Here is a 23,931-nt window from a genome sequence, read left to right on the forward strand (position 1 = left end):
GAAAAGACAAACTTAAAAAACTTACAAGTACTAATCGCTAATTCTAATTTATTAGAGAGAAAAACATTGTTCCTCGTTGAAATAGTAGAAGCAAACAGAAAGGCTTGCAGAATAAATTTATGCAGGCTTGCAAAACCTGGAACAGAGACTAGGCGCACAGTAGATATTCTCTTTTGCTGGTAAACAAAATGCTGTATAATTGACTGTTTCGTCGTAATAATCAAGATACAATGTCACCAAAACTACTCACTCTGTAGTCTGTATCCCACTGACCTGGTTCGAGTAATATCTAATTAATTAACTAAAGACGCTCAGAAAACAGAAAACAGGAGTACATAAATTAAAACTCAGCCAAAATGAGATGCTACAAAATTGAAAGACAGTAGCAGAACGACGCAGTACAGAACATGGAACAGAAAGATTTACAAAGGTTTCTCTGAAACTTCTACCTAGGCTCCGTCAGAATCCAAGAAAGCAGATCATAATAACAGCACAAACGCTGAGGTCAATCAGCAGAGCACCTAGGGCTTTCTGTAGCAGCAACCCGATCTCTAGCATTTGCCCTAAGCTATCAGCAGAACCTAGATTGGCGCCAACCGGTCTGCTTCTCACATTGGGGTCCTTGTTCTCCATCAACAATGTGAAGACAATGGTGATGTTGGTTATAATGAGAAATAGAAGTGGCCTTGTACCAACTAATACTCTGGTGATGACACCACCAATGTCCAGGCCCCAGTTTGAAAAAACCACCAGGATAGCAATGGCGACAGATGCTAAGAAACGGTTAGTCTCAGTCGCGGTAATGGCCTTGGTTATCTCCTGTGGCGTGAAGTCTAAAAGTTCCTTCAGTGTTTCCACAGACCAACCTGAATTGTCCGCTTCGGTTGACTGGCTTGGAGGTGCAGACCTAGGTCTTATTTCCACTTCTCTGCTAGATTGGACACTTGCCACTCCATCATGACTAGTATTCTTACTAACTCCATCATGACTTGTATTCACTCCAGCGTGGCTTGTATTCTTACTCACAGTTTCCTGATTATGAGTATGCAATGGCGTCTGATTTACTGGCTGAATTTCAGGGACTGCACTGCCTGTCTTAAATTTGCGGAAAAGTTCATCTTCATAGCTCAAGGTACTAGCCTTGATTTCTCGGCGACCATCAGCTCGTTGAAATTCAGGTACCAGATCATCATAGCTTAAGGTTCTAGCCTTGACTCCTTGGCGAGTACCAGGACGTTGAAATTCAGGTACCAGATCGCTAGGTTCTGACTTCTGCGACTGATTTCCTTCGCTGAACTTCTCATCATCAGTGCCACCTGCAAGCTCTGAACGAAGCGGTGAATCTGCAGAACGGCAACACAATTCTAATCAACCATCAATATTACTTAGCACTCCAGTACTATGATTAAATTTGAACGCTCAAGAACATGATAAACAAGGAAATTTTAGGGCAAGTGAAACGTGGATACATACAGGTGACAGGTTATGTCATGATATGTATATATGTATATTACAAGAATGGACAGGGAAAACCAAGAGAAAATATCTAATCAATAGGTGTCCATGTTTGGAATTTATATATGTACCAGGTAAAACCCAGAGTGGCTGATCAAAATGGAAGCTATCAAGTGTCAACACTCCCGAAATGACTGCCTAATAACTTATTATGAATCCAGTTTGACCTTGGGGAAGGGCAATATAGGCAGCCATGAGGAATACCACCATGCCTTATTTTCTTTGTGGCGATTTCTCAACAAGCATATGTCTGACTTCATTGTCAGTCAATGTGCTGACACAGCTAGACAGATTTACAAGCTATGCATCATCTGATCCAAAATAATATTATACATCAAAAGATTGCTCAATTTCATATGTTTCTCACAAAGGTTTTTAGACATCAAAATACATCATGATGTTCTCCACAGAAGTTTCTGAGAGGAGATTAGCCAAAGCACATCACCTGTGACAACTTCTAATTAAAAGAGAAAAGAACAGGAAACTGTGAGTCCATAAGGCAGCTCCAGCTGTGACTGAACATGAGCGGTAGTCAAAGATGGAGTGTTTCGTGCAGTGCAGACTGAGATGACTTGGTTGGAGATGCTCGGGGTGCAGCTTCTGTAATGACATGATAAGATAATTTTCTGCTAAATTTCCACATGCTTCTTGATATGATGACCTCTCACCATGTAATAAGCACTCTAATGGCTAGGCAAACGGTTCACAGAACAAACCGGTACCGGTGCCAATTTCATTGAATAGAGATTTTAGAGAAGTAAACAGTTCACAGCAATGCAATGACAACTTGCTCAGAATAAGGTGGCACGAAATTACCAAACCTTTTGCCCTGCTAGAGGACTTCAAAGTATCTTTGTCAGTGCCTTTCATCATTCGGTCATAATCCTTGTGGCTTGGACCATTTGGATTAGCACGTACAGCTATATTTTCAACCAAGTCTAACAGACACACTCCAAGTTGCAGAAATTGTTTATCGGCAAAAGTACTTCCCCAAGATCACAGAATGGCAAGAGATATTTCCTTAACCCCCTCCCCCTGGTTTAGTTCCTTTTTACCCTTTGCTTCTTTTTGTTGTTTGTACAAACTACTTCCATATATATTAGTATTATCTGTAGGGGCAGGGCAACCCACCAGTTTCATTCCAAAAGAAGTGGCACGACATATCAACAAACTTGGTAGCAAACTGGAAGAAACACAGGAGTACAGCTACAAAATGCCAATAAATTTTGTTACGACCTATGAGTTTAAGTCCCAAACGGCTAACAAACCAAGTTGACAATCAGGGGATTGGGTGGCAGTGACTGATATTTAGTGGGGTTTTGTAAAATTCCCAGATTTCTGCTGTCGACATTCTAAGCCACAATTTCCCTTTCCACCTTCTTCCTCCCGACCCGTGATCCAGTAATCCCAGAAGACGCAAATGTAATTAAGGCTGCCATAGCTTCCAAATATCATAACTAAAGCAGCTACCATGTCTCGTCCGAGATTCAAAACGAATCGGAGTGCAAGCCAGGCCACACGCGTTCCCTAATCAACATACCCACGAATTTGGAGTTCCAGAAGACAGATTCAAAAGCCCTAAACTACTACGTGGAGTCTAATTAAATCTGGACTGGGACACGAAGAGGAGTTACAATTACAAGAGCCGAGGACACAGGCGATTTGGGGGATTGCTGGATTCTTTCCCTCGGGTTACCTGGAATCGGGTCGCAGGAGAGGCTGCGCGTCTGGCCGGTGATGAAGGCGAGCCGATCCGATCCCCTTTCCGCCAGCCGCCGCCGCCGCGTGCCCGCGCCCTTCTCCATCACCGCCCCCTCCTCCACGCCGGCACGCCCAGGCCACTACTTCCTCTTTGTCTCGACGACGCCCCTCACCACCTGGCCACTATACCTGGGCAACGGGCCGGGCCGGCCCGGCCCGGCACGACACCGGGCCGGCCCGGCACGTTGCCTAACGGGCCGAGGGGGCCCGTCGTGCCCTGCGGGCCGTGCCTTACCGGCCTGCGGGCCTGACCTCCGGCCCAGGCACGGGCCCGTGGGCCATTTTGCGTACCGGGCGGGCCCGTCAGGCCGGGCCAGCCCATAGCCCGTTGAACAATAACATATCAATAAACACAGATTTAAAAGCATATTTCAAACACATTCATCAATTCATCACTTCATCAGTATAAAGAACACATTCAAATACATATGACAGATGTAGAGAATAGATTTAGATATCAAAATGAGTTATTTTATACAATGTTGTTATTTGGCGGGCCGGGCCGTGCCGGCCCGCGGGCCTGAAGTGCGGCCCAAGCACGGCCTGCAGCCCCGTGCCGTGCCAGCCCGGGCCCAATGACCTTCGGGCCGGGCCGGGCTAGGGCCGGGCCAAAATGACGGGCTTCGGGCCGTGCTCACGGGCTCGGGCTGCATGCCCAGGTATACTGGCCACCTCTCCTCCTTTTCCTCTTCTCTGCCTAGCTTTCTTTTTTATTTTCTTGCTTATTCTTTTCTTTGTTTGCTTGGAGACTTTTTATTTTTTAAAAAAGAAAAAGGTGAGACGGGATTGCTAGATTCTTCTCGCGTTCTCCGAGGCCCGCGAGAGTTTATAACGGGCTAGGCTTCTACAGATCTGAGCCCATGAATATGTTATGACGGACTAGGCTTCTAAAGCCCAGAATATGTTGGCCCCCATAAAAGCCCGTGAAACAAGGATGCCGATGAGTCACTCTAGGCCGAACAGAACTGACCGAGAATGAACTGAGACTGAACTTTTCCATCATATTTCGGTCTCTGCTTCCAATTAATCAAATTTTATACAGTTAGTTCGGATACAGGTGTCGGTTAACCGAACTAACCGAAATTCTCTGTTGGGAGTCTGAACTGTCTTTATCCTTTTTTGTGTGTTGTTTTTGTTGTGTCATTGTGAGTTGTGAGATGTTGTTGTAGTTAGTATTTGAATAAGAAGAACCAAGATATTTGTAAGTGCAAACATGCTGCTGAAATTTGATACAAATCTGCTAGTCCGGTTAGTTCGGTCGTGACTGAGAATGAACCGAACTAACCGAGACCGAAATTGCTCGATCTTTATTTTTTCAACTAATCGATCGGTCCTTGTTTTTGATGACCGGACTTTCAAAATGACCGAGCAATCGATCCGTTCGGTTCGGTCAGACCGAACGCCTAGACCTACCGACGAGCGAACAGTGAAGCCGCTTAGAATTTCCACGATAGTTTCCTTTCTTAAAAAAAAGAAAAGAATTTCCACGACAAACTTGTGCGCGACTTTGTTGCGCTGGCCCGAGCGCCAAGTCAGAACTTAAGTAGAGCAGTCATGAGTCCATAATAATAGACCGAGACCTAGAAAAACTAGGTGGATGGAGGAAGACGGAGGCAGTTGTAGCTTGTAGGCATCATCTCCGATCTTGGCGATGGTCTTGAAGGAGCCGAAGTCAGGTTTTTGATATTAGGTTGCATAATAGGTCAAAAATCATGGTGTGAGGCGAGTGAGGTTATATTAGATGACCGTCTAGGTCTCGCTTCTGAAGGTGACATCTAAGACAACTCCATTGATTTCCGTCGAGCTCCCCAACCCTAAGGATGCACTGCAGGTACCAGGGTGAGTTCTAAAGCGTCGCCTTTATCAACATCGTAATGGCTCTATACCCTAACACTTGATCAAGTGGTCAGGCCTCGATGAAAGTGGTCGTCATTCAACAAAGCTTCCCCGACACACCGATATAGGGGATATGCCAGATCTTGAGGGAGAGGGATGTCAGCACACCTCATCTGGGTGACCTAGACGCCATGACCATGCCAAGAAGGGGAATGAGGAAGAGGTCTAGGAGTGTTCACGTGGCTAGGCTAGAATGGGCATGTAACGTTTGTGCCGCCCAACAACCTTGCAAAGCGGAGGAGTATGAGAGAGTGTTTGTCCCTAAGTCGGACCTTTGTTGTTGGCCACTACTCCTCGGCCATGTTTTCAGTTCTTCACACCTCCACTTCCAATCTTCACTCCAATTTTGCGAGGACAGCAATGGTATCAAATCTATCGAGGGATTAGAGCCGGCGTGTCACCATCATCACTTTACCCCGCTGTAGTGTTCACGCAGGATGATGGATCCCAATGTTTCCACGATGTTCGACGAATTGCTTAAGTGGTTCGACGACTTCGATTCCAAATGGCGACCACAAGTTGATGTGCGCGAACAAGCTCGAGGACCATCGAGATGATCGCGTGGCAGCGCTAGAGTTGGTTGGTTCCCTCTCCGGATTTAGCCCTGGGTATATGTAAATGGCTAATTGCATTTTTCTCTCCTCTAGAAATTATCAATGCTAACAATGCCTTAGGACTGTCATTAAACGAGTTTATAGTCCTTGACGTCTTTAGGTGCTTTTTTTTAGAATGGCAAGAACTATGCATCTATGAATAGTATATGGAACCTATGAGTATACGTCTATACGAAGTAGAGTTTCTTTAGATAGCGGTAGCTCCACGATTGGATATTTGGGCCTTGTTTAGTTCCCAAAAAATTTTGCAAAATTTTTCAGATTCTCCGTCACATCAAATCTTTAAACACATGCATGAAGTATTAAATATAAACGAAAATAAAAACTAATTGCACAGTTTGATCGGAATTTATGAGACGAATCTTTTGAGCCTAGTTAGTCCATGATTGGACAATATTTGTCAAATACAAACGAAAATGCTACAGTGTTGATTTTGCAAAAAAAATTTGAAACTAAACAAGGCCTTGGATGGTCTTGGATCACCATGACTGCTACAGTAGTTAAGTTCGTGCCTCACGGTACGTTGTTCCAGGCCTCGCACAATTCCTCTCGAACCCGTTGCAGCGCCCGTGGCATCGTGCTGGGTCGTGCACTGCCCTCACTGACCGCGCGTACAGTTCACTATACGTCAGCCGTTTCAGTTCGATCCACCCCACATCCAAGGTTGGTTTATTTGCAAAAAAAATTACAAAATAAATATTGTAGCACTTTTATTTATATTTGATAAATATTGTTTAATCATAGACTAACTATATACCTAAAAAATTTATTTCATAAATTACAGACAAACTATTCAATTAGTTATTTTTTAAAACTATATTTAATACTCCAAACATATGTCGTAAGATTAAAATTTTTTACAAAATTTCTCAAGAACTAAACAAGGTCTTAGTTCTAAATTTTTTTAAGATTCTCCATCACATTGAATCTTGCGGCACATATATGGAGAATTACACATAGATTAAAAAATTAACTAATTGCACAATTTATCTACAATTTGCGAGACGAATTTTTTAAACTTAGTTAGTCTATGGTTGAACAATAATTACCAAATACAAACAAAAGTGTTATAGTAACCAAAATTAAAAAATTTGCCAACTAAACAAAGCCCAAGTTACCTGGGAATTCAATCAAAGGCTCTGGCCACGCATAAAGGTCAGCACATGCCGCGGCTCCGTCTTTTTTTCCCGCCGCTTGAGTATGATTATTACTGCTCGTGCCGTGACAAGCGAGTCAGTGTCATTTATGTGCCTGCGCCATTCACGGACGCGATAATCCGCCCAGGCCGCAGTAATAGCCAGGATTAGGAACGGGGTCGCGCGTTTGATTCAGTGGGGGGGTTGGCACGTCAGGTACTCAGGTCTCAGTTTCAGGTACATGCACGATGACGCTTGTGTCTGCTGCTTTTGTAGTGTCCACAGTACCAGTCGATCGGCACGTAGTTCTCCAGTGCGTAGGAATACTGTGCCAACAGTAGCTGGGAGAGTGACGTGAGATGTTATGATCCTGTCAGTCGTTTTAGAGCCCCGTGTATGTATAGATGAGCTAGCTGCGAATCTATCTGGCATGCATTTTTCGTTCATCAAGATCGAAACAGGGTTAGGCCGCCGGCCCTAATGGTTGCACTTGCAAGCAGAAGCCGTGGAAAAAGCTTCTTGGATTAGCCTTTAGTACGTTTTCATTATTTCACTGTCAAAAACAGCCTTGTTTGCTTTGAGGTTTGAGCTGCTAGCGAACTCTTGTGCTGATTCAGAACCAGAGTAACGCCCTCTGGCCTCTGCAATATCCCGAGCCCCTGAGCTAGACTTTGGAGGGAATTGAGCATAGTTTAAATGTGGCTGCCCTGCCTTGTATTAAAAGAAACCAGCTCCTCCTCCTATCATCCTCTTCCTCAACCCTCCCTCAGGCCTCATCATTATATAACACTAGGATCAGAGCTGCTTGACAAACACTCACACCTTGCAAACAGCTGCACGCAACCAGGTGGAGAGCTCCAAGCCACCAGCATGGCCTACTGATCGCTCTCTCTCTGCTCATATCATTCAGGCTTCATCCAAGGTAATGCCTAACGCATGCTGTTCCGTTCAAATGCAGCATCATGAGACGTGTGAATTAACATCGTGTAAACCGCGTGCGTCTTAGTGATCGGAACCCTGTGCGGCGGCGGCGGGCCGGCGGTACGGTGACGATGAGCAGGAACAACGGCAAGGCGTCGAAGCTGGAATTCCTCAGGATGGGCCTGTCGAGGGCGAGGGGCGGGCCTTCGACGACGGCGCGGCCTGGCGGGGAGAGCGGGAACGCCGGCAGCACGACGTCGCCGCGCCGGGTGTCGTCCTCGTCGTCGTCCACCGCGTCGCCGCCGAGCTCGTGCGTGTCGTCCGAGGGCAGCCCAGACGCGCCAGTCGTCGCAGGCGGCGGCGCGGCGCCCATGGTCCTGGCCGGGTGCCCCCGGTGCATGATGTACGTGATGCTGTCCCGGGAGGACCCCAGGTGCCCCCGCTGCCACAACGCCGTGCTGCTCGACTTCAACGACGGCGACCAGCGCCGCCCGCGTCAGCGCCGGTGAAAGTGAAACCACCCACGTACGCGCGGTCCAGCTGAAATCTATCGGATTCGAATAGGCTGCTGCTGAGCTGAGTTCGTTGCTGCCTTCAAGTCGTCGTCGTCGTATCGTAGTAGCTTAATTTCCCATTCGCGATCGAGTTTGTTTCGATTACCAAAGGAATTATTGCATAGACCTGTTCCTTCCGACCGGCACGGTGTCAAAGGGATCGGTCTAGGTAATAATTTCATGCTTTGTTAGACAACAACAATAATAATTTCGTGTTCCTTTTGATATAATCTATTCTGATGAGCACTGTTCTATTTTAATTCAAGTAATTACGCTCTTGTCCTACTACTACATCGATCTTTGCTCATAGTACCGGATGATGCATAAATACGCTGCAGCCGCATGCAATGCGATTGGATGAAATGCATGTGCATTGTGGTGCAGTAGTGTAACTGTTACCATGACAAAGCTGAAACAGCATATGCACTTATGCAACATGTGGGTCTGAAAGGAATAGTAAACTTAGGTCCAGTATGATCGCCGATGCAGAAATCTCAGACCCAATAACGAAAATCCATGATGCAGTGAAAATGTAGCTTGGTTCTCTTGTTCAGTTCACTCATTGTATTGTGTGAGAGAGTACTAGATTCGAACCGATAAAGTTGTAAATTCAAACTGAGGATCGTAGTTCCATTGGTTAGGTTTTTTCTGGTCGTGGTGGAACTTGTTCATCTGGCTTAGCGTTTTCCAGTATTTTTCCAAGAATCAGCAACAATTTTTTTTTCCGGAAAAAAAAAATCAGCAACTATATTAATTTAGTGGCAGTCACATTAAGATATATACGGCGTATGCATGTACATTTGCATGGATAGTGTACGTGATGATTGTTTGTGCACGTATTGTATTTTTTTTTAAAAAAATATTGTAGGTACATGTTTTGTAAAAAGGAACTTGTGAACGTGCTGCCCAATTCTGCGGACAATCATGTGAAGTCATGAACAATGCTTCGCAAGTGTACAGTTCGTTGGCTGATGGACGATGTGACTCCGCGGCACCTTAAGTCCTCCGAAACTGTCTTAGGCCTTGTTTAGTTCGTAAAAATTTTTAAGATTTTTCGTCACATCAAATCTTTGGTCGCATGCATGAAGCATTAAATATAGACGAAAATAAAAACTAATTACACAGTTTATCTGTAATTTGTGAGATGAATCTTTTGAGCCTAGTTACTCCATGATTAGACAATGTTTGTCAAATAAAAACGAAAGTGCTACAGTAGCCAAAACCCAAAAATTTTGCAAACTAAACAAGGCCTTATATACCCAACTCAAATAGTACTAGCATAGTGTTTTTTCATTGTCCTTTAAACGCTTTTGTGATTTTGATACCTTATCTACCTACTCCCTTCTTACCTGTTTTTCCTGACGTTCTGGGCGAGATGATGAAATTCACAAAAATTGACGTCGTGGCGGAATGAAGTTGCATATGGACGCAAGTGCCCCCGCTCTCAGCTTAAACCCGTAATTAATGACTACCTCGTGGTTCGCTTCATCCTCGCGACTGCTCGGTTATCCCAAGAAAATGGCGTAGCAGTCAAAATATATGGCATCAAGAGGAGTCAAACCGCAACCACTGGACTCAGGCTGTGGAGAGCTCACCAATCGAGCTACATTAAGTTGTTGTAGAGAAAAAACACACAGGGCTATTTAATAGGAGCAAAGCAAAATAACTAATCCCTAATTAATTACTTCTTGGTTACCACAATTTTATCTTAAACGTCAGCTAATTCGGGTATGGAGGGAGTATATCCTCTACCAGTAGCAGTTTAATTAACCAAAAGTGTAAATGACTCAGTCTAGAAGTACGATTATTTTGGAGTCTGTCCTAAGTTTATATTAGAAAAAGTATCCACCGTATCAAAGAAGTAAACTACGCAAATATCAGCCGAGGTCAGCCCCGGGCAGGTGGCCAGCAGCTGGCTCCCTTGTGTCCGAAAGTGATCCGGGTGCGACAGCGAGAACGGAAACCTCGAATCAGAAGTGCCGAGAAGGGAGATGCTGGGTGGTTAGGGTCATTGAAAGGGAGGCCTATTGCCGATTAATTGGCTTTTAATCCGTATAAATGCCCGAGTAATTGGAGACAGTTGTGCTGCTGCCACACAAGGGGGGATGGGGGCGGGCGCGGTGTCAGCCGGGGCGATTAAACCCCCCAACCCTTTCGCTTCAATGCCCCCCCACCCCTGCTGTTGCAATTGCCAACAGCACAGCTGCTCCCCCCGCCCCGCCGGCCCGGCTCTCCTCTGGCTCTGCTCGGCAGATCACCGGTGGTGGACTGGTGTGGTGGTGGCCTTCTTTTCTTCTGCTGCTAGTGCTAGTGCTAGCTTATATCTCTCTAATGGCCATCATGCTCCGCGCCTGCACCACACGGGATTATTAAGGCCGCCCGTCGTCCTTCTCCAAAACAATTTGGCACTGGAAGCGGTACCGCATAGTACCCGCTGTACTTACCGACACCCATGGACATGGCCAAGATCCCGTCGAAATCACTTGCGTCCAAAGACACAGCTGGATCGTATGTAGTAGCGCATTGTCGCATTGATTCATGGTACTCCTTCTAGTAGTAGGAGTATTTCATTTCAGAGAGCGAGCGGTTCAGTGGTATCGGTTCACTCTCCCCACCCGTCTGAAAATGACCCAACGAACGAACAAACCACTCACTCCCAACGCAATGTCCATGGCGGCGACGTCTGGGGGGGTGTCGTCGTCACTGCACGTCGCGAGGGCGCAGCGTCGCATGGTCAGGTTCAGTTCAGGTGTGCTCTGTGCATGCAGCTGCAAGCCTGCAAGCTGCAACAAGCATGGAAGGATTCCAGTTCAAGTTGAACCCCGCGTACGCGTACATTACAAGGATCGTAGCAGCGCGGTGACGGAGCGCCAACCACTGGGCTCGTCCTTAATTAAATCCGCTTCCTAAAATTTCAGCTGCTGAGCCCTTGGTGATTAAAGAAAGGCTTCAATGCCGTATAGTGCCTAGAGAAAAACGATGATTTAGTGCTCATGAATGGCGGTTGTTGCATGGCGCCAGGTCAGGCGTTACAGCTTACAGGCCCGTATGAATATGATGACCTGTTGCAGGTTTGGTATTCGACGTCTCGCCTGGCCACCCGAAAAATGATGGAGCCCGGCCTCCCCCCATGTCAATGCCGCTGCCGGTGTGCATACTCAATCAGGTTATACCACCTGCTAGTCCACCGCTTGTCTGGTCTTCTCGTGTCACTCAGGCCTTGTTTAGTTCCTCAAAAATTTTACAAAATTTTTCAGATTCTCCGTCATATCGAATCTTTAGATGTATGCATGGAGTATTAAATATAGATAAAAATAAAAACTAATTGCACAGTTTGGTCAAAATTGACGAGACGAATCTTTTGAGCCTAGTTAGTCTATAATTGGATAATATTTGTCAAATACAAACAAAAATGCTACTATTCATATTTTGCAAAAATTTTTAGAAGTAAACAAGGCCTCAACAACTATATGGCCTTGTATGGTTCTAACTAGCTAAAATAATTTTAGCTACTTTTGGTGACTAGTAGAACTAAAATATTTTAACTCCTAATATGTTTGAAAACTTAGTTACTAAACTGACTAACGTTTAGCTGGCTAAAACTTAACAAGAGAATCAAACAGGGCATATGTATCTGAAAAAAAAAATCAAACAGATACTTCTAGTTCTAGGAAACAAATTAGTAGGAGAAGGAACAGTAATATCTGAAAGTGCACCAAGGCCCGGCTCGGCCCAGTTCCGGAGTTGAGAGGTGGCCGTGTTGGTCCCGCAATTCTTCTGCCAACAGCCCAACACCCGCCGCGCGGGCCGCGTGGTTGGGGCGCGCGCAGCGCACCGCGCGTCCGGCTGCCGCTCTACTTCCCGCGCACTCCGGCGACTCCACAGTTTCCGGCGGCACGGCACCGTGCGCCCGTGCAGTGCAGTTGCAGCAAAAAATCAAAAGGGATATTTTACACTGGGCGGACAGAAGCCAATTCGGTGGGCACGCGGGGAATATGTTCCAAACCACTAGCCGCCGATTCCAGCGAATGAATAGGGCAACATGCTAGAGGAGAGGACCACCGGTGGCGAGCTGATGAAGAAGCTGGTGTACTACGCGCATGGCTGAAGATTGAAGAGATAGGCAAAGCTGGAGCTGGAGCTGGACATACCATAGCATGATGCTAGTTGCTAGAGCCTAGAGGGGCAGATGGAAGCAGGACCGTGGATCGGGCCTGTTTGGACCGCATTAGCGCTCCCGGTCCACTTCGGCTCATGCCAAAAGCCTGTCTGGAATCGCCGTGCGGTTATTATATGGGATATCATGGATCGGATCACCTGATACCTTCCTCCATGCCCATACTACATCATAGCAAACCGCCAATGTTGCCTAGTCAGGCAACCTAGAGGAAGACGAGACACGACCATGGATGGATGGGCCAACTTGGACCAAATGAGAGTTGAGTGCGTTAGGCCGTGTAGCCCACGGACCACCACCCAGCCCATTTCGGTCCTTGCGGCTCCCTGCAATCCATCACCTGAAACTGAAAGGCTGAAACTATTGTGCATCCCCACCCACCGGGCACCTGCCACTCGTTGTCGTTGCATGGCATTTTACACCCTACTGTACAACCTGCCGGCCGCCATTAGTTACCTCCTGTGTGGCTGTGTCCTCTCCCTCCACCACCTGAAATTTAAGATCTCCCTCCCCACCTGCTACGAGGCAAAAAAGACTGGCAGGCACGAGTACTCGATCAGGGTTGTAACGAATACCCAAGCCTTTTCGGTCCTGACCATTCATTTGATCATGATCTGCGCCCAAAAGGCCAAAACCAATTCCAGTAGAGGGCGGGCATCCACGTCCATGCACCGTCACAGTGGTCTGCCCTGCCCGGATCAGGATCAGGCACGAAGCGTCCAAAAAGGCATGGCCGCCGGGCGGGCAAGAGCCTGAGAGGCATCGGCATGCACCTTGCATGCAGGCCGGCAGCGGGTCGACGCGACGCGGGGGAAGCCATCATCATCATCATGAGCTGCGCCGCGCCGTGCCGTGCGTCGACCACCGCGCCGCTCCGGCCGGCCAGCCCTGTTCGCTTTCGTGCGGCGCGCTCAGGCCTCAGGCGGCTGCAGCCGTGCAGGTGCATGCAGCGGCACAGCGCGCACGTCTACCTGCTGTGCTCGCGCCGTGCAAGACGAACAGCACCAGATACCTGCTGGCCACAGCACGCTGGGAACTCTTCTGCACCCTGGCGCTGCTACGACGAGTATACTGTAGATCTCGCGCTGCAGCAGTACAGTAATGAGTGCCACATTTTTGGATTCTTTTCCTTTTGACCCGGTACAGCACTTTACACGAGTGCATACGACTCTTTTTTTTAAAAAAAAAAATGAAATATGCATATGGATGGATAGATCTCTAACACCCCCATGCAGGAAGCAAACTAGGGCCTTGTTTAGTTCCCAAAAAATTTTGCAAAATTTTTCAGATTCCCCGTCATATCGAATCTTTAGACGCATGCATGGAGTATTAAATATAGACGAAAACAAAAACTAATTACACAGTTTGGTCGAAATTGACGAGACGAATCTTTTGAATCTAATTAGTCCATGATTGGACAATATTTGTCAAATACAAACGAAAGTGCTACAGTGTCAATTTTGCAAAAAATTTTGGAACTAAACAAGGCCTAGGGTGTACTGGTCTTGCTATTCTGCCCAATGTGAGAAAACCCATCTCGCCACTGTCACAATTTTTTTTTTTTGAAAACCAAAAAGAGGCAGAAAAATTCAAACAGTTGCTTGCTCCCACTGTGGTCTCCCACTGTCAGAGACAGAGCTCTGATGGTGGGGGTAGCGAGCAGCAGCAGGCACTGATCGCAAACCATGCAAGAAGTAATGATGGCGAACAGGCATGGGGCATTGAAGAAAGGTACAAGAAAGCTTGGCGGGTTGCCGTCCCCTGGCCGCCTGGCCGGCGCTCTGCTAGGCTGCTACTACTGCTAGTGAGCAAGACAAGGCTAGCTTTCATGTGGACTGTGGCAATCTTTTCGGTAGATTTGGGCGTCTGTGATGTTTGGTTGCTGCTTCCGTATTCTGTCATCCTGCGCACTGTGGGTAAAAACATCTCCTTTCTTTCATCCTTGGCAACAAGCATGGTTACATAAGCTGATTTTAGTGAGTTTTGTAAGGCCTTGTTTAGTTCTAAAAAATTTTGCAAAATAAGAATAGTAGTACTTTTGCTTGTATTTGACAAATATTGTCCAATTATGAACTTACTAGGCTCAAAAGATTCGTCTCGTCAATTCCGACCAAACTGTGCAATTAGTTTTTCTTTTCGTCTATATTTAATACTCTATGTATGCGTCTAAAGATTTGATGTGACAGGGAATCTGAAAAATTTTACAAAATTTTGTAGGAACTAAACAAGGCCTAACTCTACAATAGAAGTTTTATATAAAAAAACTATAAAATAGCAGTTAAGGTAGATGAATAAAATGAGCGCTAGTTTATTCAGCTTACTTCTGCAAAACCATTAAACACACCAGTACTGCTTTTGCAGGAAGAGAAACGAGTTGTAGCTTTCACGGCGGTCGCGCTCGATCTGATCGCTCCGCTTGAGCGTCCACAAGGAAACAAGACGCACGAACTTGTCTTGAATCCTTGATACGTACAGGTTCTCCTATTACCGCTCGTCCGTGCTTCCTACGAGCCCTACTATGAATCATGAACTCAGTACGATCGGCTGGACCATTAATAATGCTGACGATGACGCAATTACGTAGAATCGTTGTCTAATAACACTAACAGGCTATCTTCCTTTGAATGCACATGGCCCTCGTCAACTCCATTTTGTAACTGTTTGTATAGAAAAATCTCAATTTTTTGCCGCTACTCCATTTCAGCCCGTGGCCTTTGCGGAATGCCCTATTGCTCATCATGGATCATATCGGATAGGCTACGCCAAAGCGGAAATGATCGTCCACATGGTCCGTAGTCCAGATAGTGACTTGACGTAGGCGACAAATTGGTAAGATTAAGATGGCGCGGTCTGTCCTGCTACGCGGCAAAATTCGCAAACAAATATTCCTTTTGCCAACAGCATCGTCAGTAGACGAGCGCACACAGGGACATGGGACACACCGATACGCAGCGGGGCCAAACTTTGCAGCGGCGAAGACACGTCCAATCTCACACAGACGATGACCGGGGGGGAAAGTGTGAAGAGCAGAGAAACGGCAAGCTGCGTGCTTTCATCACATCAAGGGTTAATTTTGCAGAGCATGCTCCATGCCTGCACTGCACTGTCCGCTGAGGCCCGGCTTCACACAAGTCGACAGCGCGCTGCTGTTTCAGCTGCATCACCAACTCAGCATTGTGCGCTGTTCCCGATCGACCGGCGATGTGAATCTTTTGACCCTAGCGCGCGCGAGCGGGTCACGAACGTGCGAGATGAAACAGGCAAGTCCCTGCACTGGCCACCGATCATGAGTGGGAAAAGCCATGCATGGTCTAGTGATCTTGCACGAACCAACGAAATACAAGGAACACAAGTTTATAGCGTTCGTTGAAAAGACCCACACAGCCTTTTACGCGCATCAATCTTCGTGGGTAAACAACAAGAAGGTCGTCTCTCTGCATACGGTACGGGACAGGGTACCCCTGCAAATCAGACATTGGTCCTCCTGTCCCTCCTGCATGCGTCCTGACTTGCATGCACATGTGTGGGTCTTTTCAGCCTCCTGTAGTCCGGATCGTCTGCGTACAGATACGACTGGGACACTGGCGGCTGTGTGTCGTGAAGTTACAACTGTTCTAGCATACCACTCAGAGTTTTGAGGCCGAACCGTGCGTGGATGCGACGACGCGTGCAGCTACGTCGTAGAAGATCTCGCCCGTTTTCTGCTCACCTTTTCCCTCGCAAACTCCTTTAAAACCAAGCTGCACAGCACAGCCGTCCGCCATGTCGCACAAGGTTTTCAAGCGTTAAGGCACGCACCAACCTCACCTCCTCCTAGCTCCTGTACCTCGAGCAGTGCTGCGGCCATGGTGACCAGAAGGCTGGCCCTGAGCTCCCTCTTCCATGGCAAGGCAAGGGACACTTCCTTACCACCACCGCCTCCTCGCGCTACCGCCGGCCCGGCTGCATCGCCATGGCCGTCCAGCAAGAACAAGAACCCAAGAGCGCAGTCCACCCGCACCGCGGAGTCGCAGGCGGCAGGCGCCACCAGGACCATCGCCTCCATCGTCCTCGACTCCGCCGAGTCCTCCTTCACGGTCTCCTCCGCGCGGCAGGACTGCTGCTCTGACAGCCTCTCCACGGCGTCCGAGGCGTCGGCGGCGGCGTGCGACGACGCGGCGGACGACGCCGTCGTGCGGGGAATCCGCTCCGACCGGCTCCTCTTCGACCCAGGTGCGTCGGCCACCAACTCCATCCTCGAAGAGAAATCTGCCGCCGCCGCCGCCTGCGCGGGCGCCAAAGAGGAGGAGGAGGAGGAGGCGTTCGGCGGCGCCGTGGCGGTCGCGTTCGAGTCCGCGGACCCGTACGCGGACTTCCGGGCGTCCATGGAGGAGATGGTGGCCGCGCACGGGGTCATCGGCGACTGGGGCTGGCTGGAGGAGATGCTCGGCTGGTACCTGCGAGCCAACGACGGGGACACGCATTGCGCCATCGTGGCCGCATTCATCGACGTCGTCGTCGCCATAGCCGACCCGGCTCGGGGGGCCTCATCTTGCACGTTTGCGGCGGGAGAGTTGGATGTGGCGGAGAAGGCCAAAACGGCTGGAGTGCTCACCGTGTCATGTTTGGATTAAGCTGAACTAAATCTTCGTGATTTATTTGGCTTATCTACTAGTGATTTACACTAGTGTAGTAGTGTATTAGTTGTCTAGACGATCAGCCTATGCAGGGCATGTTTGGTTCCCCTTATAAATTTAGCTAGGTAAATTTTTTTTAGCTACTCTTAGATGATGGACTAAATTATATTAGTTCTTTTTAATCAATGTGTTTATAAGTTTAGTTATTAAAGTCATAAATTTAACTATCTAAAATTTAGCAAGAGGAACAAAACAAACCCTTAGAGTCTCAGACTGTACGCATGGACTACGGACGGATGTAAGATCATGAGTTCAGGGCGATCGAGCAAACGGCACTCCGATTGTTCTAGATTTTAGTTGTCCTGATAAGTTTTACTTTTTTTAAAAAAAAATGTTAACATCCACTGATATTGCTATGAAGATGTTGTAGCTATTGATTTAGTTTTTCTATACGCTTAATAAAGTTATAGAATTTGATTTAGAGCAAAGCTAAATTGCAGCGACAAAAGACAAGCCAGATGCAAATGGCGACCGGTAGTAGTGCAGTGCTGGGCTGCTGGTTCGTACATGGTGCCAGTGGGTCACCCGACTGCCAGAGGCTAAAAGCTCCTCCCTCTAACCAAATTACTCCCGATCCACATATAAGTGCACATCTCGTTTCCGAAGAAGTCAATTTTTTTAAGTTTTACCAAATATATACAAAAATATATTAATATTTATCATATGTAATATGTATCATTAGATAAAGCATGAAATATATTTTCATAATATATTTACTTGTAGATACAAATATTGATATTATTTAATATATTTCTAGTTCAATTTAAAAAGGTTAATTTTTTGGAAAGCGATATGTGCATTTATTTGTGGACGAGGAAGTATAAGTCCTTTTCTAAAAATCTTGATGAGTCAAAATATCTTAAATTTGACTAAATTTATATGATTATATAATAATATTTTTATACCAACTATTATTATATTGTTTGTTAATTATATTTTTATGGTATATTTATTTGACGTCATAACTCTTTGTAATTTTTACTATAATTTTAGTATAAATTAAGATATTTTGACTCTTCAAGATACGCTTATAATTGGGACCGGAGTATCAAGTATCTCGATAATTACTTATAGGAGAAATGGTGGTACCATACAGTATCCATGTCACCAGCACTAACAGTAATCTTGTGGTATCCAACGCGCGCGCAATGTGGACCACCATTGCACTCAATATTCTATAATGTGCGCGCTTGTTATAACAAAAATACCGGCAAAACTAGTTTTTGTGGATTTTGCAAATAACACGCTTATCAAATTTCCGATTTGCCATACAAATATCGTCAAACTAGTTGTGTTGTAATGGATATGTTGTGTAGCTTTGGCGTGATATTTTTGTAAGTTCTTTCTATCGAATTTGAGTTAATGTGCCAATCCAACCTGTTGATTTTACTGTCAATTTAGTTGCTATCTTGTCATTTGCCGCTTTTTGTTGTTGTGAGCCTTTTTTTTATTAGCTCCTACTATGTTGTAATATCGAGTCTCGACGGGTTTTTTTCCATTATAATCGGCAGCTCCTAGGTCTATTTTTTTTTAATTTTTTTTGAAGATTTGTGATTTCAGCCATAGTATTCGTACGGTAGGTATATTCTCTCTCTTATCTCATGACCTTGGCTGGGTTGTTTTTTTACTGTTTCCGGATGTATCTATAACTAGCTTAATTGCTACTCCTTTTGTCCCTAAAGAATTGATGCTATGGTATTCATACCGCTCAATTTTTAAAAAAATTTAAACGAGTTCACGGAAAATACTAACAATATTTTTAAATCCAAATAGATTTATTATAAAAATAAATTATTTAACAAACTATCTAAATATTAAAATTCTATTGGATATATTTGATCAAAGCTGAAAGAGTTTGACTCCCTGAGACAGCTGAGTAGACGGGGTCATTATTGTCATCTATTCAAATGGTTTGATGGCAGATAAACGTCGAACTCTATTAATCATTTGTAGAGATGGACATCCCTAACTCTGTTAGTCATTTACATAATACAATTTTGAAGTAGGTTTATACCTTATTAAAAGTTTGGGGTCCTTTTATCCTACTCATATCTCAAGTATGATCAACAAAAATATCCTTTAGCACTTACCCGCCACGTTTAGCTGTTTAATTTGGCCCTAGTGTGTGCCATGCAGCCGGAGAAAACTATGGATACATATGAGAATTAAAGACAATATATATACAGAGTAGTTGATAAATTTATCAAAATCTAATGAAGATTATGTAGTATCTGTATGCTTAATTATGTGTAACAAACTAAATATGTACCAAAATATAAGTAATTTTTATTCTCACCTCCAGTCCTCCATATACTACGCGAGCTCGGTTGCTGTAACTCTGTATTTTAATTTTTCCTCCTCTAAAATTAAAATTAACTCTGTTTTTATCCTCGTCTTATATAAATAAAATTTCTGCAGTGGCGGATTGAGGAAACAAAAACAGGTGACTTTTATTGATTATGGTATTGGTTTAATTTTAGTCTGCAACACAGATTGGTAGACTAGTTTTTCAAATAAATTTATTAGTTGTTTGCAAACTTGCAATATGAAAAAAAAACTATTTAGGCCATACTCCTGATTTATTGGTTGATGATCGAAGAGAGATCTTTCCTCAGAGTTAATTACCAAGCAAGGATCGTTTGCGTATATAAAAGGTGGATGGTCTGAAACTTTAATGATTCATGTCTCATGAAACTTTGCGTGAGCATGTCTAAGTACACAATATTCCTTCCCAATCCATGATTTTTGAAAAAAAATAAAAATAAAAAAATCAATCTTCAGTAACTCCCAAACTCACATCCCAATCTCTTGGCACTCGAGGGGAAAAATCTCTCTAGGTAGGAACTTATCTTCTTTCTCTTGCGTATGGGCCGGTCAATCAAAATTTGAAAGGATAAAAAAAAGAATTAAAGAGCATGAAAAGATTTACGATGCAAATGTAGCATCTTCAATAGTTATGCAATTGAACTTTGCATTCTTCAAATTTGCCAAAAATCTCAAAAATTGCTCTCCAACAGTTTTGCATTTGACTTATGCATTTTGACAAACTTGGCATTTGATGGACCAAACTTGACATTTTTGCATAGGCACAATGGCTTGGCAATTTTGATATCTCTAGAATCTTGGACTTCTTGTTGTGCCCGCACTCACCACGTCGGTTGTTTCCCGCGATACGAGTCCTCGTCGCGCGCGTCTATTCTCTTTCCCCCGCGCCGCCTTCTATTTTCTGCGTGCCGCCTCCGTCTCTTGCAGTGCAGCGACGCACGAGGCTACGCGAGATCGATATTCGACGCGCGGGGTAGCAGGAGATCGAGCGCAACGACTGGTTTGTTGCAGCGACGAGAAGGGTACAAGATCGAGCGCAACGACTGGTTTTGTTGCAGCGACGAGAAGGGTAGGAGATCGAACAGGCCAATGGCTTTCGTCCGCCAGCGCCACCAGATGCCGCCAAGATCGACCACTTCGCCCTGCGCCTGCCGCCGTAGCCTGAGCCCACCGCCGCGCCGTCCACCTCCACCTCCACCTCCGACGTCCGCCGAGAAATTAGGATGCGGACGACACGGACGCGCGACGCGTGAGACAATTGGCGGCGACGTGCGAACGAGTTGCGCGCGACGCGCGAGAAAAGTAACCGCGAAGATGAAAGATTCTCGGACAAAAATAGCTGGGTCCACTATTTTGGAAAATGTCAAGTCAAAAATGCCAAACACTTGGAGATGGACTTATTTTTCCTTTGGCAAAAGGTTTAGGGACTTGACAAATTTCAACAAATGGTAAATTTCAATTGCATAATTGTTGGAGATGCTCGGGAAAAAATTGGGAAGAAAAGTAACTTCATCCGCCAAGCGCCAAATTAGGTCGGTGTAATCGGAGAAAACACCGGCCTGCGAGTTCGTGTTGCCAGAGGAGTGAAGATGGCGACGCGAGATCTTCGTGTTGCTCGAGTTGAGGCCAAGGCCCAAGGTTGCAATGGGCTAGGCTGCTACTGCAAATAGCAACCGCCAAGGCCACCCGGCCCTTCGTTTCTTATTGGGCCATTATTTTTTTGTAGGCTGTTTAGGTTCGCCGTGTATTTCGGCCTATTGGACCGTTCGGGTCGGGGTCCGATTATTTTTCCTTTCTACTTGTCGTAAGCGCCAACAGATTAGTACCATGTAAATCGCGGAGTTGCTGGTAGTTTGGGAGTATCGTACTCGTGCATACTAGTTCGACCAATGTAGAATGTAGCTTGTAACATTCACCTTGCCATGGATAAAAAATTACTGTAAAATACTACTAGATAGCTCTACGCAGGAACAGCACGGCCCAGTGCAAATCAAAGAGAGGTGATGATGAACAGGACAAGGACGCGGCAATGAAGGCGTTTCGGACGCGTGTGGTGTGTGAAGCTCGGTGTCACGCGCGCAGCTTCAACGGGGCCGCGAGTCACATGATCGCGTGGATCGGGATTAGTGATGGCCCATAATAAATGTAAGTGAATCCAAAGCACCCCTCCACCATTGCTACTAGTCCTAGCTACGAGTACGGACTACGGAGTAGCCGCCGCGCCGCCACCGGCAACCCCCATAATGATGCGGCTCGGCGCGCGTGGGCGGCGGCGGCCGGTGTGAGGCCGCTCGGTGCCGCCCGCCGCTCGACCTCGCATTGGCCCCTTTGTAGGTTCGCGTGGAGTTTGCGCACGCCCGCCACCCGCCGCTGGAGTGGAGCATGCAGCCGGCCAAAAGGCGCCGTCCCGTGAACCCTTTCACGACCGTGTCAGCATTAATGGACGTGCCGCCTCGCCCTCGTCGCTACTGCTCCGTGCGCGCGCCTGTGTCGTTCCTCATCCATGCGCGCGGCCACCGGACTCCGGCAGGCTACGGGTGGTGGCGGCCGCCGGACGTGGCAGGGCACACAGAGATTCGCAGCTACCTATAGCGCCAAGAGCACACTGACCATGTCAGGGTCACGAACTCCTGAGCGAGCCCCCACCTGCGGAAAGCCGGCCGCGCCCGCGCTTAGCTGCGCTAATGCGGACAACTTGGCATTCATTCGCGGCAGCCTGTGCGGGCCGCTCCCCTCCCCTCCCCGGAGGTAGCAGGATCTCTTGCCAAACGCCACGCCAGTCCCCCTCTCACAGTTTTCACTAGGCTCGTACCCTCGTTTTACCGTGTCGATCGGGCCAGCCGGCCAAAATAAAAATCCACGGGGGACGAAGGCGCACCACGCTGCCTGGCTGCCTGGCTGCCCCTGCCCTGCTCCGATCCCAAGTCCAGAACGAGGAGACGCGGGCCGGGGCTTGCAAAAATTCTCGGCCGCGGTACCGTTTCGTCCCGGCGGATTGGCCGTTCACTTAAACCCTGTACTGTACTACGTGCGGACAAGTAATGGCGGCCCGGCCCTAAAGGCGAAGCAACCACGCCGCCCTCGCACGGTAGCCAGTACGTGAATTGGGCGGTAGCGCTGTTTCCTGCAACAGATTTCAGGCTTCATGCACTGTTTCACCCAATCGATCGATCGATCGATCGGTTGTTGCCCTGCTTTATTTGCTTGAATTTGAAGCGTTCGCGCGTCGCGGGGACGCGTTTGATTGGTCGCCTGATCCGTGAACGCAAAGTCCGCCATGGCCATGAATACCAGCAAATGCGTGCGGGGGCGGCATGCCTGTCAGTGCAGCTTCAAGTTTTACTGCCGCGCCATAAAGCGGAGTCCCGGCCCGGCCGGCCGGCCCAAGCTAGGAGTAGTTTTTAATCTGGCTCCACCGAACCATCGATGGCTCTGCTGCCATGCAATGCAATGCACGCACAGTAGTGGAGCCCCGTGTAACTGACTGCTGCTCCTCAGCGTCACGGTACGATCGTACACGGATACGTTTAAGACAGGACCAGTCAAAAATTACTACGCCAGTTAATACGCGCGCGAAAACAATAAGCAAGCTAGGCTGTACAGTATTTGTTTCGGACTTGGGTGACTTAATTTTGGGGCGGGCCAAACGCTAAGACAATGAAGCCCACACAGTGCTGTCACTGTGCCCAGATCCAGAGCCGTTGAACGTCGTGGGAGCAACGTTGAATCGCAGGGCCAACCACAACCAGGGACTTGTTTAGTTTCTAAAAAATTTCAAGATTCTACGTTACATCGAATCTTTGTACGCATGCATAAAACATTAAATATAGACGAAAAAAACTAATTGCACATTTTGTCTGAAATTTACAAGATAAATCTTTTAAGCCTAATTACTCCATAATTTGACAATAATTATTACATACTAATGAAAGTGATACAGCAGTGAAAGCCGAAAATTTTCGCTTACTGAACAAAATCAGCTCTGAATCCATCGCGTCCGCCGGAACAGTGCGAGCATAGCTTAGCAGCCCAGCGTTGCAGCGAGCAGCACTGCAACACAACACATGAAGCCAACGCACCACGCCACAGTGCAAAATGAAGCAGTGGACGCGCGTGGCACACACATTTTACTTTCCCAGCTTTTACATGCCAGTCCACACGGCCGCAGCGCAGCGACGCCGACGTCGCATACGCTAGCTAGCGCTAACACACAGCTTTTGCTGCACACGGGACGAAGCGGAGAGCGAGAGCTGGTGGCGTTGGCGTACGCGCCACCATGCAAAGCTTCAGAGCAATGGCAGCACGAACGTACGTACGTGAAGGGCGGAGGGACAGGATCACAGGACGGTGCAGTGG

At 46.9% G+C, this 23,931-nt stretch overlaps 3 protein-coding genes across 3 annotated transcripts; 2 read left to right on the forward strand and 1 right to left on the reverse strand.

The window, feature by feature from the left end:
- On the reverse strand, positions 165 to 3,394 carry LOC8062366. Its single transcript, XM_002458765.2, has 2 exons — positions 3,212 to 3,394; positions 165 to 1,343 (listed from the first exon to the last, which is right to left on the reverse strand). The coding sequence occupies exons 1-2, from the start codon at positions 3,318 to 3,320 to the stop codon at positions 460 to 462; spliced, it is 993 nt and encodes a 330-aa protein (XP_002458810.1). The 5' UTR covers positions 3,321 to 3,394; the 3' UTR covers positions 165 to 459.
- LOC8058955 lies at positions 7,642 to 8,631 on the forward strand. The gene is made up of 2 exons (XM_002456636.2): positions 7,642 to 7,844; positions 7,929 to 8,631. Exon 2 carries the CDS (start codon positions 7,975 to 7,977, stop codon positions 8,350 to 8,352), a length of 378 nt encoding a protein of 125 aa, XP_002456681.1. The 5' UTR covers positions 7,642 to 7,844; positions 7,929 to 7,974; the 3' UTR covers positions 8,353 to 8,631.
- Positions 16,347 to 17,372, forward strand: LOC8062367 (transcription repressor OFP13). The gene has a single exon (XM_002456637.2). The coding sequence runs from the start codon at positions 16,420 to 16,422 to the stop codon at positions 17,185 to 17,187; it is 768 nt and encodes a 255-aa protein (XP_002456682.1). The 5' UTR covers positions 16,347 to 16,419; the 3' UTR covers positions 17,188 to 17,372.

The sequence above is a fragment of the Sorghum bicolor genome, chromosome 3 (genome assembly GCF_000003195.3).
Source record: "Sorghum bicolor cultivar BTx623 chromosome 3, Sorghum_bicolor_NCBIv3, whole genome shotgun sequence".
NCBI lineage: Eukaryota > Viridiplantae > Streptophyta > Magnoliopsida > Poales > Poaceae > Sorghum > Sorghum bicolor.